Genomic DNA, 14,776 nt, shown 5'->3' on the forward strand with positions numbered 1-14,776 from the left:
GGGGCATGTGTTGACATGGGAGGTATGAGCGGCTATTGGGGATGGGTGGGAGGCATGGGTTGGTGCGGGTGGGGTTTAAGGGGAGTGAGAAGTGAAGGCTAGAGGGTTTCATTTAACATGATTGTTGATATGATATCATAGAGAACCAAGGTGGGCCTTTTAACCAGCGCGCCTTGGCACTCAGCAGCCCCTGTAGCTGCCTTTGCTTTGCCACTGGAGTGACAGGCCTGATTCCAGGATGCACCACACCCACCATCGCTCCCCCATCCCCCTACACCCCGCTCCTTGGAATGAGGATCCTGTCATCCAGGGTACTTTTTCCTGAAATGGGTGCTGCAGGCCAGAAAATTTCCTGACTCTGGTGCTCCTGGACCAGGGAAAATCCAGTCCCAATATCAGAGGTAAGAGTTATGAGGAAAGGCTGGAGATACTTGGGATTTTTCAGTCTGGAAATGATGGACATAATTTAATGTTTGTGTAATGGGGGGGCTGGAGAAGCGATGGGACTCCCGCACCATCTCTGTTGAGGAAAGCCCGCAGCTATTAAATGCTAGCTAGGCACTTAAGTGACCAGTGTAAGGACTTCTGAGGATTAAGAACACCGGGGGAGGAAATCCCGACCTGAGAGTTGTGGCCAGTCAGAGGCCAGAGCTCTCTGTTACCCATCAGCAACACTGAGAGCAATGGCAGCTGCCAACAATGCACCTGCCAGAGGGATCCCAGGCCAAAGATGAGTGAGGTTGGGATGGGGGTCGGGGATTGGGGGTCATGGCAATGAACGCCTTTGAATAAGGGACTTCCCGGGAATTCACAAGCAAACCCAACAAACAACTCACATGGCGACTCCGCAGTAGATCACTAGTTGAATGCCAACGATAATGGGATGAGGCTCTTAATTGGGCATTAATTGCCCAATTAGGGGCCTCAATCAGTGTCCAGGCTGGAAGGCCGCCCAAGAGACTTTGCGCCTTGGACTTAATCAGATGGAGGCGGGAGACGGCGGAGTTCCCAATCCTGCACTCTCTTGCCCGATTAAATGGTCCCCCATCCCCACCTCCAAACTCATCTCAGGGATGTGGGGGTGGGGTGGCATTAAATTCCACTTGATGTTTCAGAGAGGCAATTTTAAAGGAATTGTTAAAGGAATGTGAAGGGGAGCATTTGCAGAGGAATAGGACAGAACATGGGCCGAGATTTTACCGCCCTGCCACGGCATGTCTCCCCATAGCAGATGCAGCGAGCCATTTTAGTCTCCATTCATTTTCTCGGGACTGTAATATCCCGCCCGGTAGGAGGGAGCGTAAAACCTTGGCCACCATCACAGTAACTTCGTCATTCGTGACTTTGTTTAAGATGTTGTTGATGCTGGGGGAAGGGTAAAGTTGGATTTGTTGGTTTAAACATGGGAGTGTCAGGATAGATGGCCATGAAGCAGGTAGGTGACAATCTGTTCAGAGGATCTCAGAGAAAATGGAAGTTTTATATGGTTGTTAACAAGAATAGAAGGATCTGAAGGTGAGTTTTTTGAAGCGAGTGTAATTACGGAGGTTGTGAAGTGGAAAGGGATGGTACTTGAGGAATCATTCTTGATATCAACTTGGTGGTCCAACTGGGAAGGTGGTCAATGCCATAAGAATTGTATCAGGTAGCTAAAAGGCATGCTATAAAAGTAAACTTGTTATTCATTGTCAATGCATATAATCCTGATCTTGTATCTTTAACACATAGCTATGACAACTCTGTTGTTTTTGGAAAACTGTTTTCTCGATACATGGAATCTGTGACCAGTTAATGATAGCATAGCCAAAAATTGGCAAATCTGAATTGATTGGTAATTGTTGTATTAACTGGCTTTCTAAGTCTTACTTAATAACATATTTTGTAAAGGAACCAATCATCTTTATTATTTATGTACCTTTTAAATTATTCAGGTTGATGTCACCTGGTTTTATTCCAACTGCTTGACAGATACATGTGCCTGTAACCGTGGTGGAGACTGTGAGTGTTTCTGCACCAGCGTATTAGCATATGCTCATGTGTGTTGTCAACATGAAATTGCAATTGATTGGAGAACCCCCACAATCTGCCGTAAGTATAGCCTAAATAGCCAAGTGGTTATGGTACTGGGCTTGTAACCTCAAGATCAGGTGTTCAAATCTCACAATGGCAAACTATGAAACAATGTAACTTCATCTGAAACAGATGGAAATGTGTTTGTACTCGAAAGAGTTACAGAGTATAATTTTTGATTGCACCCTCCCCTATCCACCAGGGGGACAATGCTCAAGCATTGACCTACACCTTCCAAGCTCATTGTCCCTTTAGTAGAGAGTGTTGAAGTGAGGCTGTGCAACCTGTGAAAGCCATTGCCCATGTTTTTTTTTTTGCTTTTGCAACATGCTACTTGTGATTGTGGGGCTCTTTGGAGGGGCAATGAGAAAGTGGAACCTGCTTTCTACACCTTCCACAGAGATTCTTTCAAACATATGAGGCTGAATTTTATCAGCTCTTTGGAATCAGGCTCGGAGGTGGGAAGGGTGGTGAAACGGCAATAGAAGGTGTCACGAGGCGATCCTGATGTGTCCCTGTCACCTTGGGATCTTACTAAAGGTAGGGACGGCAGCAGCTCAGTCACCCGCCCAGTGGAAGGGGGTGCCCTATTAAGGTAATTAATTAACCTATTGACTGCCATTTTCCAATGCCGTTGGCATTTTACAAATATCGGAATGTCCCACTGCTCCATGGCAGATGGTTCCTGGCAGCTTCCTGGGGTGGGTGTGTGGGTGCATGTACCCTCATTTTCAGAGGCTCCATGGCCCAAGGAGGGGTCGGCTAATAGCAATGGTCATCCCCACATCCCTTAGGCTGTCACCGGAGGGTAAACCCCTCCAACTGATGGGATCTACCTGCCTTGCCCTGGCACATAACTAATTTTTCTGCCAACCTTCTCCTTCCCCTTGCAGGCTTAGCATTGCCCACCTCTAACAGTGACATTTCCAAGGCTGTAGAGCTACCTGCCCTCTGACAGGGCTGGCTGCTTGTAGAGGCAAGCCACCATCATTAATTGGATGTCAGCCCCGAATCACCACTGTGATCCCCCTGTTCACCCCCACAGATCCATGCATGTCAGTAAAATTCCAGCCATGGAGTTCATCTCCTTTACATTGATATATGTGCTCAGTAGCAGGAATGCTGTGCTCCTATATCTAATAGCACATTAGAAGTGATCAGATTTCATTTTGGTTCCATCCCAAGTCATTTTAAAGCCAATATTAGAAACCTATTTCATATTGAACATAAATATTGGCTGTAATTCCCGTTACTTTTAAAAACACTGCTTTCTTAATTTTATTTTTGTCATTAGAAACATTAACTGTAAGAAGCACTATTTGGTGGTGTACTATTTTCAACTTTCTATGTGTATAAAATGTATACCACTTTAAATTTATAGAATTCATTTGCATGGTTAACTGCTAATCTGGTGTTTATCTTCTTGTGAGACTCTGAGTGGAGAGTAGACACTTTCATAGAAAAGGGGGAAAAATAAAAAGCTAGTTATCTCAGACTGCCTCTTGCTAGCTGACTAAAAGACAATATTGATATAAGCTTGGGGAGCAGTTAATCAACCCATCCTCTCAGCATGAGTTAATGCTGGCATGGTGAGAAATATTCAAAATGAATTTAGAAATATTACATTCACTTAATTAGAAATTTGGCTGCACTATATGAAGACAGCTCAATTTTAGTGATTTGCTCCTTTCCTTTCTTTCAGCTTATGATTGTGAATATTACAACAAAGGTAAGATTCAATTTTGCAATGGTAATCTGAGAACCACAACAGTTGTATGCAAGGTTTTTCCAGTATTTTAATTAAATATACTTCTTGCATTTATAAGAATTACTAAACTTAGGGGATAGAATATACTGATGGGCAAACAATTATGAATAATTTTAAAATAACTGTGTTTGGTCCCCGAATGTAGAGGAGAGCACATTGTGAGCAGTGGATACTGTATACTAAAATGAAAGTACCAGTAAATTACTGTTTCACCTGGAAGGAATGTTTGGGCCTTAGATGGTAAGAAAGGAGGTCAAAGGGCAGGTGTTGCTTCTCCTGCACTTGCATGAATAAGAGCCATAGGAGGGAGGGATGTTAGTGTTGACTGAGGAGAGGACCGGGGTATTGCAAAAGGAACGGTCCCTTTGGAATGCTGAAAGGAGAAGGGAAGATGCGTTTGGTGATGACATCATGATGGAGGTGGTGGAAATGGTGGAGGTTGATTGTTTGAATACAGAGACTGGTGGGTTGAAAGAGGAGGACAAGGAGAATCCTATCATAGACCTGGGAGGGAGTGGAAGGGGTTAGAGCAGAAGTGCAGGAAATAGAACAGTCAAAAGAGCTCTTTCAACCACAGCAGGGAGAATCCCCAGTTGTAATCGCTGCTCAATATGGCTTCCTCTACACTGGAGGACTATTTCGTGCAACAGTTCCATTCAGTCCACAATTGTGACCCCTAGCTTCCAGTTACATGTCATTTTAATTCTCCACCTTACTCTTGCTTTAGCTGTCTGCAAGTTCCGATTAAGCTTGAAGAACAGCACTTCATTTTTCGAACATTGAGTTCAGCAATTTTAGAATGTATCCTCCACCCCCATTTTGTTTCATTTTTCTTTGCTGGTTTGGTTTGTTCTCTCATATTTCCTTAACCTTGCTTTTGGATGGCAGTCTATCAGGATCCTGCCATTTACACCTCCTCTAGACACATCTTTTGTTTCTTCACTTGCCCATTTACCACCCTCTTTCCTTGCACCTTGAAACCTTTTGTCATTTAATCTATCCTGCTCTCCATGCTATCAGAAATCACTTATTCTTCCTCTCAGCCTCCCACCCACACCCATCCCCCACTGTTCACACATTCAAATCCTATTACATCTCTAACTTTTCCCAGTTCTGATGAAAGGTCATCAACCTGAACTATTAACTCTGTTCCTTTCTCCACAGATGCTGCCAGACTTTATTTTATAGTTCTGCATTAGCATTATTTTGCTTTTGTATTAACATTGTATGATCCTTTGAATGCTGAGATCTTTTGAACCATGGTTACAATTTAGTTGCGGCGTCTGCAAGCTTCATAAATAACAACTTTACCAAAATTTTGATTTGAAAATGTGTTGTCTTCTCAATCTATTATATATCTTTATTTTACAGTGCAAATGGGAAGATATATAACATTAACTTATTATGGAGCATATACTAAACATAAAATGGACAAATTCTCAACCAGGCATCCTCCATCAAAAATTTCAAAGCTTACTTTACAGCAAATAGGGTTATATTTTGCATTCCTCCAACTGTAAAGTTAGAGGGTGGAATCATCCGTCCTGTTGATGTCAGGTTTTATGGTGGGTGGTCAGAGGGGTGGAACCTGGCGAAAAGGCCAAATATTGGTTTCACGCCTTTGTGAAAGCAGTTTACAATCGTCCACTCCACCCCATCAATGGTGGGCCGTGTCTGCTGCTGCCACATGTTGAAAACTTAATTTCAATACTTTAGCATCTCATTACAAGCCCTGTTTGCCAGAATCATCCTCCCATGTCAAATTTACCACATCACGTCGGCATGATTTCAGAATGGCATGCGTCATGACTACCTTGAAATGGTGTGCACCTGGCGACCTGAACTTTGAGGGGAACTTGGAGGTGAGCACACACAACCTTGCGCAGTGCTTGTAAGCATCATCCATAGGACTTCAAGGAAGAGGCGGGGGCACAGGCAAATTGCTTTTTCATGGCTGGCTTTCAGTGCAGTGCCAGGGCAAGGGCTCCTTTGTGGGTCAGGCAGCACAGACCAAAGGAAGTGTTCAAGCACATGCCGGGGGTAAGGGGAACAGCCACACAGTTGGAAAATATTGTCAAAAGTGAGCATTTTTCTGCAGTTGAGACCATTCAGCAGCAGTTCCATTAACAAGCTTATAGTCGAGCCTTTGAAACTTTTCTGCCCACTCAAACAAACAATGCAAAAGCATAAAAGTGCCACCAAATGCTCCAGAACTTTTTGCCCCGGGTGCAGACTGCGAATTAATGTGTGTTTTAGGGGGCAGCAGAACAATTGGCTGACTGGGCAAGTTGTACAACCCCCCTCACAACAGCACAATCACAAAAGTGGATTAGCCACAAGGTGTTCATAGCACTTTGCAATGTCTTAAGGTTTGGACCAGTCTCCATCATAGTTCAAGCTAACAGCACATTGCAATGCGAGTTAGGAAAATGCTTGCTCCTGAGCTGAGAGCACAGTGTGCAGTCCAGTGGCCAGATGGTCAAGTGGATTGTTGAGGGAGGCGTGTGGAGTTTTGGACAACCAATGAGCACACTACACACTGGCCAACCAAGTGGTGGCCAGCACTCTCCTGCATGCGTGAAGGGGTCTTCAGACTTAACCAAGAGAGGTTCTATGGAGACCCATGCGATCTTGCTTTGATCCTGCAGGAGGAGAACATCAGGATCATGGAGCCTGGTGATTTAGCAGTGTGCCTCATGGCATACAGGGAGCAAAGAAGAAGAAGCAGAGAGCAACGGAGGCGACTGGGTCAGCAAAGAAAGGAGCACCTCTCTCAAGATGAGAAGGCAGCAGGGCCTGCTACACATATGTCTGAAAATCCACAGTGAGCTGTTGGTTATAGGCGCTTCACTAGATAAAGATGATGCTTGTCATTTCTGTGGAGACTAAGAACCTGTGTCGCTAAAGACTGCACATGTCTAGGGAAATGGCCGGTCACATATGCCATCTGCTGTATGATTTGGTGCCACGGGGACATGGAGGGCATCCACTGCCAGTGGCAAGGAAAGTGACCATGGTGCTCAAGTTTTATGCCAGTGGGGCGCCTTCCACAGGTGACCTGTATAGGATCTTGCGAGACTCCACGCAGAAGTGTAACCAGGGAGGTCATGAATGCCACCTTCGTGAAGGGACAGAACTTTGTGCATTTTGCCCGGAATCAGGAAAGCCAGGAAGCAAGAGCACTGGGAGTTGCGCAGATTTCTGATTTTCCACAAGTGCAGGATACCGTTGACTGCACTCATGTGGTGCTTAGATCTCTGTTGCAACAAGCAGTCAACTATATCATTCACAAGGGCTGAATCACTCACTGAATGTTCAGCTGGTCTGCAACCATCACAAATGAATCCTATTGGCCTGCACATGATTTCCAGGGAATGTTCACAATTCCTACGTCCTTAGCAGGTCTCAGATCCCTGACATCTTCCAGGGTCCAGAGAGGCTGCAGGGTTGGCCCCTCATGGACAAGGGCTAGCCACAGAGGGCGTGGCTGATAACACCCATGCAGCAGCCTCAGACTACAGCAGAGCAATGGTATAATGAGGCTCATGCCTCGAAGCAGTGGAGCAAACAATAGGCATTTTGAAAATGAGGTTCTGGTGCCTCAACAGGTCTGGTGGAGCACTGCAATACAGCTCCCAGAGGGTGCTGTCCATCTTCATCATCATCTCTTGCTGCATGCTCCACAACATGGCACTGCAATGGGGGGAGGGCCTGGCTGAGGAGGAGATGGAAGGGCTTCATGTCTCCTCCGATGAGGCATTCATCGAAGGGGATGATGATGAGGCCTTTGAAGGTGAGGAAGCTGGTGATGAGGCCATTGTACTAACCAGATGAGGCAGGCATGCCCAGGGAGTACCTCATAGCCGCAAGATTTGTGGAGGATGATGATGAGATGCAGTGAGGACAGTCCTAACATCCTCACCTTGCATCTGTGAACATTTGACTCCTGTGTGGTTAATGACAGCAGACATACCCTCAGTGCTCAGGCTCATGGAGACGCAGCGGAGGCCCTAATAGTTGCTAGATTCCAGGAGAATGATGATGACTTGCACTGAGAACACTCCATAGATCTTCACATAGCCTCTGTGAAAGTCTGACACCTGTCTGGCCGAGGGCAACTCACTTGCGCTCTGTGTTCAGGGTCATATCATTGAGACGTAGCCTTGAAAATTTAAATGCACCTGATCTCTGTCAGACTTCACCTGACCCCCTCAGGAGCACATCATCATTGCCACGGATGCTGAAGAGGTGGGGGTTGCCCGCTCCACCTCAAAAAGGTCCTGAGAGCACACAGAGACTCTGTGATGAACGTCCACACATTCTGGCAGCAATAACAAGCACCATCGAGGTACAGGGATGAGTAATGTGTCCAGTGAATGTGACACCAGATCATCATTTTGCTCCGAAGTTTACACACTGCACAGGGAAGAGGTCCTGAACTGAGACACCTGCTTTTATCTTGTGCAGGAACCACAGTTTCACATCTGAGTGAAAGGAACACTGTGCATCATAACAAGGAGCCACAGGCAAGGAGACATTCTTGGAAGTTTATTTACAATAGTGAATATTAAGTACAAGTGATTAACATCCGTGCCCAGGCTGTGCAACTACATCTTCTTAACCTTCCTAACCCCGCTGCTACATCTTGGTGCTCTCTCGACAGCCGCAGCAGAGATGGAGGCAGCCTATAGCCTGTGATGAAAGGTTATTGGGGGTAGGCAGGAATATAAGGTTAAAATCAGATCAGCCGTGATCTTATTGAATGTGGAGCAGCTTTGAGGGGCCGAGAGTCCTAATCCTGTTCCTCGAGTACCCCAGCCTGCTTTGGGTGTCCTACTGTGGTCCAGCTGCACCCTCCTCGGCCTGTTGAGCTGGATCTGTAGGATGTCACAAGAAGAGGCGATTTGGATCAACCCAACATTCCTGGAGTCACCTGGGTAGATGACCCCAGGGTGTCAAGCTGTTGGTCGTCCTCCCTATGGGAGCCCAACGGCTCATGGCTGATTCCTTGAGGAGAAGGAAAAGCTGGAGTGAGATCGAGCTGCCCCACGCTCCTCTCATTTTGACACTGTTGGAGGCCAACTGTGACATCAGTGATGATGTTCAGTCAACGCAGCAGTACAGGAACAATGTCCTTGACCAAGGTCTTCATGGTGGCCATCCTACCAGTGTTGGCCTCAGTGCGTTGGCATGCCAGTACTATGACCTTAGACTGAAGGCGGACGGACTCCTCCATCGTGCCTTGCAATCTGAGGAGTGCAGCGGAATCCCTTCCTGATGTTCCCCAGCTTGCCTTTGCGGCTCCAGCAACTGAGGTATGACTGAGTCCAGATGCTCCTCATCTGACTTGGACTTCGTAGATTTCTGGCCTCCAGCAGTCCTCTGGGTGTCGGAAACCTGGGAAGTCCTTGCTTCCACCTGCTGTTGGTCAGACAGTACGATGTGCTCAACAGATTGTGAGCCCGAGGCTATTCTAGAACTAGGTCCCACCGAGGTGTGTCTCTCTACGCTGGTAGAGGGTATGGGAGAGCGCTGCGATGGGTCTTCAATGAGAGTGTCATCAGGCTCCTCTTCCAAGGTGTCTTTGGGGCTTGAGCCAAGGACCTGGCTCATGGACCCTCTTGGCTCCTTCCCAGATGAAACTGCAAAAGCAAGGAGAGTTATTTAGTGCGTGGCAGGGAACCATGAACTGGGGAACTCACTCATAGCCTGGTTGGCTGTTGGATGTTGCACTGCTGGATCCTCACTTGGTTGACCACTGCCGACTTCACCGTCAGCACAGGAATGGTCCAGATCGTCATGGGCCAGCTGGATGGCTCTGTTTTCAAAGCCTGTTAGGACCTTGATGTTGGGCATTCCTTCATGAGTCTGCAACCTCTCCCTTTTGTTGTGTGCCGGCTTGTCCTGCAAGAGGACAGATGGAGAAAGTGTAAGCAGAACACCTGCCAAGTCAGATGAGAAGGACACCTGGCATGTGGGCGGTGAGTAGTGCCATGGACAGGATGAGGACATGATCAGCAGGGCAAATGAAGGTGTGTGTAAGAGAATGAATGGTGAAGTCTCTTGAACTGGCAGTGATTGAGATCTCTGTGGATGTATGATGGGTCTATGAGTGTGAGAGTTGAGAGTGATGAGAAGAGTGACTAACCCTGGCGGAACAGAGGAGATCATTCATCACCTTTTGGCACTGGGTAACTGGCCTCTTTTGCAGGGCGTTGGCACTGACCACCGCTGCCACCGCCTCCCATGCTGGATTGGGGACATTGCTTGCTGGTCTTCGCCGAGAGCGGGAGTAGAGGGCTTCAGAGCAGGCCTCAACTGAGTACAGTAGGTGTCCAAGGGAGGCATAGCTAAATTTGGGGGAAGCATATTTCCTCCCTTTGACAGCCATGACTTTGCATCAGCTTTTGATCCCTTAGAGTGTGCTAGCTCTATGCGGGGGTGCCCTTTAAATATGGCGCCTGGATTATTGAAGGCCTGAGGTGACATCTGGGTGGGTGAATTAGAGGCGGCCCTGCCAGCGACCTGGAGTGTTTCCTGTGCATGCATTATTAATGAGGCAGGACGCACTGGAAATGGGACGATATAGCAGGGAGACCGACCATTGCTGCTGTAGGGTAAAAATACTTTTTTCATGCCTGCTACCACACTTATTGCAAATCTGGGACGATTCTGCCCAAAGAGAAATTCTTTAGCTGAGTGGTCAGTTCAGTTAAAGGATTGTTCTTTACACATGGAGAAAAATATAGCCAATTGTTTTAGCACAAACTGTAGATCAACTGCTTACTATGTATATAGAGTACAAGACTACCAAATGAAATAAAATATAAATTAGTTTGCAGAACATGACTGTTTATCACAACCCTGATGCCTGAATACAGAGAGGCGACTAGATTATCAACACGTGTGAGCCCCTAGAGGGGGCTAAGTGTTTTCTGTATCAGAAATTTGAAAAGCAATATCGTATTCAATCTCATTCTGCAGATAATTTCTTTTAAAATAAAAAGGTGACAGAACATTGCATTTTGCATAAATTATATAATATGCTCAAAAATACAACATATCAAGAACATTGAGCACTTATAAGCAGTTCATAAATTATTGTGTAGATGCAAGTTTCTTTGATTTCTAAGTTTTAGTACCTGGCGTGGTGCTGCACTTTGTGTTTAAGAAAATGATTTTATAGGACAGTCTATTCAATCTTTGGTTCTTGGCATTATAGAGAAACAATTTAGCATCTTATTCCTGACCCACCTCTATCCCATCTTAAAAGTGCACTAAATTACATGCGATGCTCCAGTTTATGGCTATGCTAAAAGAATTCACGACACCTATCTTATTCAAATGATAAACAGTCCGTATTCATCTAGTTTGGATGTAGTCAATATTGAAGCTTTTTTATCAAACTACCAAAGTCGTTCGGTAGTACAGAACTTGAGTATTTCTGAAAAAAGAGACTATTTTGTCAAAGCTTTTCATCTTGCACTCATCAGGACAATTCGCAAGAAAATACCAGTGTCAGGGGAAACAGCATATTTATACTGTATGAGAAGAGAGTACTGATTGGTTGGCAAGTAGACTCTGGTTGCATTGCCATAGAGAATAAACCAGTGGGATGGTGACTGACAGTTGACTGCCAAGCATTGTTTGAAAGTTAAACTAGATAGCTCGACTTTGGTCAGCAATATTCAATCACCAAAATGACATGTAAAAAGGCTTGGCAAATAAAATATTCCATTATTTAGAGAGAAAATAGAGACAGAAAAATGACAAAAATCAGACATCAATTAAATCTTTTTCATTCTTTAATGAAGGCAAGATGTGTTTAAAGAGGAATAATAATTAGAAGATCTAAAAATTAAAATGAACAAGCATGTCATTTTTAACTTACAAAATTAAACTGAATGGTGCCAAGTCAGCATGAAGAAAGTATACAGGTACAGTTGAAGTTCACTTTTACAATATATTAATTTTCTAAATGAAACTGAACCTCTTTTCTACCTGCAGTGTTGGGAAAGGGTCCTTACTCATTGGTCAGTTACTTGGATGGCAACACAGTGGTGGCAGCCAATTTGTCAAGTGGGGCTGTTTTTCCAGCCACAAGAGAAATTTCCATGCCAGGAATATTGACACTTTTTATGCTGACTCCAGGGCTGTACGCACCTAAGCCATATGGTAAGCAAGTCTAAGTCCAAACTTGGCAGGCATTCTGCAGTAAACACTGTATATTTGCCAAAAAGCAACATTATAACTAGCGATGCTTTGCACCCTAGCATCATTTGATCATATTCTATCCCTCGTGATAAACATGCAGTGTTAAACATTTGTCAAAATAGCAGCTGAGCAGTAAACTTATTCTTCATTTTCTGTCATCCCACTTTGCTTCTGAAAGTTTCCTGCTATAGTTACTGAAAGTAAAAAGCTGAAAGATAAAGGAGCTATAATAAACCTCAAAAACTAAGGTCAATGGTGGTCTTTCCTCACCATTTTCCTGTTATTGCTTCTAATCAATTTCAGATGGTGTCTTCATGTTTTACTGTAAAGAATAGATGTTGATGTACAGCTTTGCGATAGATGCTTATAGAAAACATTAGGAAAATCAAAAATGTACAACTTGAGAATACATATATGGAAGTATGATCTTAGAGAATGTGTCTGAGTAGATGTGTGGAAGTTTAGCTTAGACCTAGGAGTGTACAAATTTCAAATAGTTCAGAACATATATAGAGTTACATACTTCTTTTGTGGCTGTGTTCAATACATACATTTTACTAGTTTTCTCTTCTTTGGTTCCTCCTGAAATGAAGGTGTTAACTTGGGACTAATTCTAGTTCCACCTACCAATAGCTCACCTAGGTGTCTATTCTTATGCACAAGGTTATCAGCCCTGCAGGAACACAGACTGATCATTTTTCACTCCTTAACTAGCTCAAGGTCATTGATGCCAATTATATCATCTATTGGCTGTTGACTCTGCTGAGATCAACAAAGATAGAAACTGTGGGGAATAAACTTCGGATTTTCTTACCTGAATGGCTCATCTACAAGCTATTTTCTGATACAGTGCAATTTTTGTCAGATGCTTAGAAATGGGTTCAAACCACACCCGAAGTAATGTGAGTTGTTTGCACCTATTTAGTTGAGGTCAGATAATTAGCATTATTAGGTACAGCTCCAGCTGCAGATTTGGAAATGTGGTGGAGAGACAGTAATGATAGGAGCAGAAAACTGAGGTAAAAACAGAAAATGCTGGAAAAACTCAGCAGGTCTGGCAGCATCTGTGGAGAGAGAAACAGAGTTGATGTTTCGAGACTCTATGACTCTTTTTCAGCTCTGAAGAAGAGTCATGCAGACTCTCAAATTTAGCTCTGTTTCTCTCTCCACAGCTGCTGCCAGTCCTGCTGAGGTTTTCCACCTCCTTCTGTTTTTATTTCAGATTTCCAGCCTCACAGTGTTTTGCTGGTGTTTTAGCAAGAAACTGAGGTCCAGGCAAAAAGTGGAAAGGCAACAAAACTCGTGAAAGGTTCAGGAATAATTTCAACACATTAGTAGCCTTTACCAAAACTAAAGGGAGAGGGCGCTACGAAATGGCAAGCAAAATCAAAGTAAAGATAAAACCAATTCGCAGTACAAGTCAATGGGTAAATAACAAAACAGCTCAGGACCTGGCCCTCTTTGTGATTGCTGCTGAAGTGAAGGTCATTCAACATGAAGTAGTTACTATGAGAGCGACCCTATTTTCTTTTCTATGATATCTTGCTGAACCGTGAGCACACGCTTGGAAGGAGATGGGTGCAACTGAGCAGCACAGAAACCCCTGAGCCATTCCTATGCTGATGTTATCTGTCAGTATCCTTGCACACTTCCACACCTGACTCTATACTGACCTAGATGCCATGAAATCAGTTGCTTAATCACTTTTCCAATTTAGGCATAGCCCATGGATATAGGGTGTGCTTGCTGGGTGGGGCCAAAAACTATGCTGGTTATTGATCGCTGTGGTCTGAGTTTTTGCAAGCAGTACTATTGCAAGCATGATCTACTCTAAATATTTGGAAACCCATCTAGCATTATGGCCAGATAGGTATTCAGATATATTTATACCATTAGTTCTGCTGTTGCAGCCTGTCTTGTGAACTGAAGCCTCTTCATTAATGCCCTGCCAGTGTGAGGTACATGTACCTTTGTTTGTAAATGCATAGGGGAGGTGGTGGCATGGTGGTTATGTCACTGGACTAGTAATCCAGAGAACTAGGGTAATGCTCAGAGGACCCAGGTTCAAATCCCACAATTCAATTCAATAAAAATCTGGAATTAAAAGTCTTATGATGACCATGAAACCTTTGTCGTAAAAGGTTCACTAATATCCTTACCTGGTCTGGCCTACATATGACTCCAGATGCACAGCAATGTGATTGACTCTTGAATGCCCTCTGAAATGGCCTAGCAATCCCCTCAGTTGTACCAAACCGCTATGAAATCTAAAAGGAATGGAACCGGACAGACCACCTGGCATACATGGACTGCAGCAGTTCAAGAAGGCTGCTCACCACCACCTTCTGAAGGGCAATTCAGGATGGGCTGTAAATGCTGGCCTAGCCAGTGATACTTACATATCATGAATGAGTCATAAAAAAAAACGTGCCAGTGCATAGGCACATATTCAATTCTGATGCAGCAAGATGGATGTTTCCAATGTTAAAGATGCTATAAAATACAGGATTTAAATTTATTAGGATGCCAACCTTGAGAGACATATATAACCTGTCTGTGAAGTTGAGGTACTGTTAGAGTTGGAGATCAGTTGGCTGATAATGGTAAATCTACACATTGTATTCAAACAGTAAGACACCCTTTCTAAGAAAGTAGTTCTCTAACATGATCTATCTTAGCTATTCAATAACATATCTAACTGGAGCAAACGGAATAGCACCCCTC

The 14,776-nt window shown here is 44.4% G+C and overlaps 1 protein-coding gene across 1 annotated transcript in view; it reads left to right on the forward strand.

The window, feature by feature from the left end:
• otog (otogelin) overlaps positions 1–14,776 on the forward strand; it is a 346,092-nt gene that overhangs the window by 196,177 nt on the left and 135,139 nt on the right. Inside the window, exons 27-29 of the mRNA XM_041196645.1 lie at positions 1,932–2,088; positions 3,773–3,799; positions 11,846–12,013. Of these exons, the coding sequence (XP_041052579.1) occupies positions 1,932–2,088; positions 3,773–3,799; positions 11,846–12,013 (352 nt within the window). The remainder of the gene's footprint in view (positions 1–1,931; positions 2,089–3,772; positions 3,800–11,845; positions 12,014–14,776) is intronic.

Source organism: Carcharodon carcharias, chromosome 10 (assembly GCF_017639515.1).
Source record: "Carcharodon carcharias isolate sCarCar2 chromosome 10, sCarCar2.pri, whole genome shotgun sequence".
Classification (NCBI taxonomy): Eukaryota; Metazoa; Chordata; class Chondrichthyes; order Lamniformes; family Lamnidae; genus Carcharodon; species Carcharodon carcharias.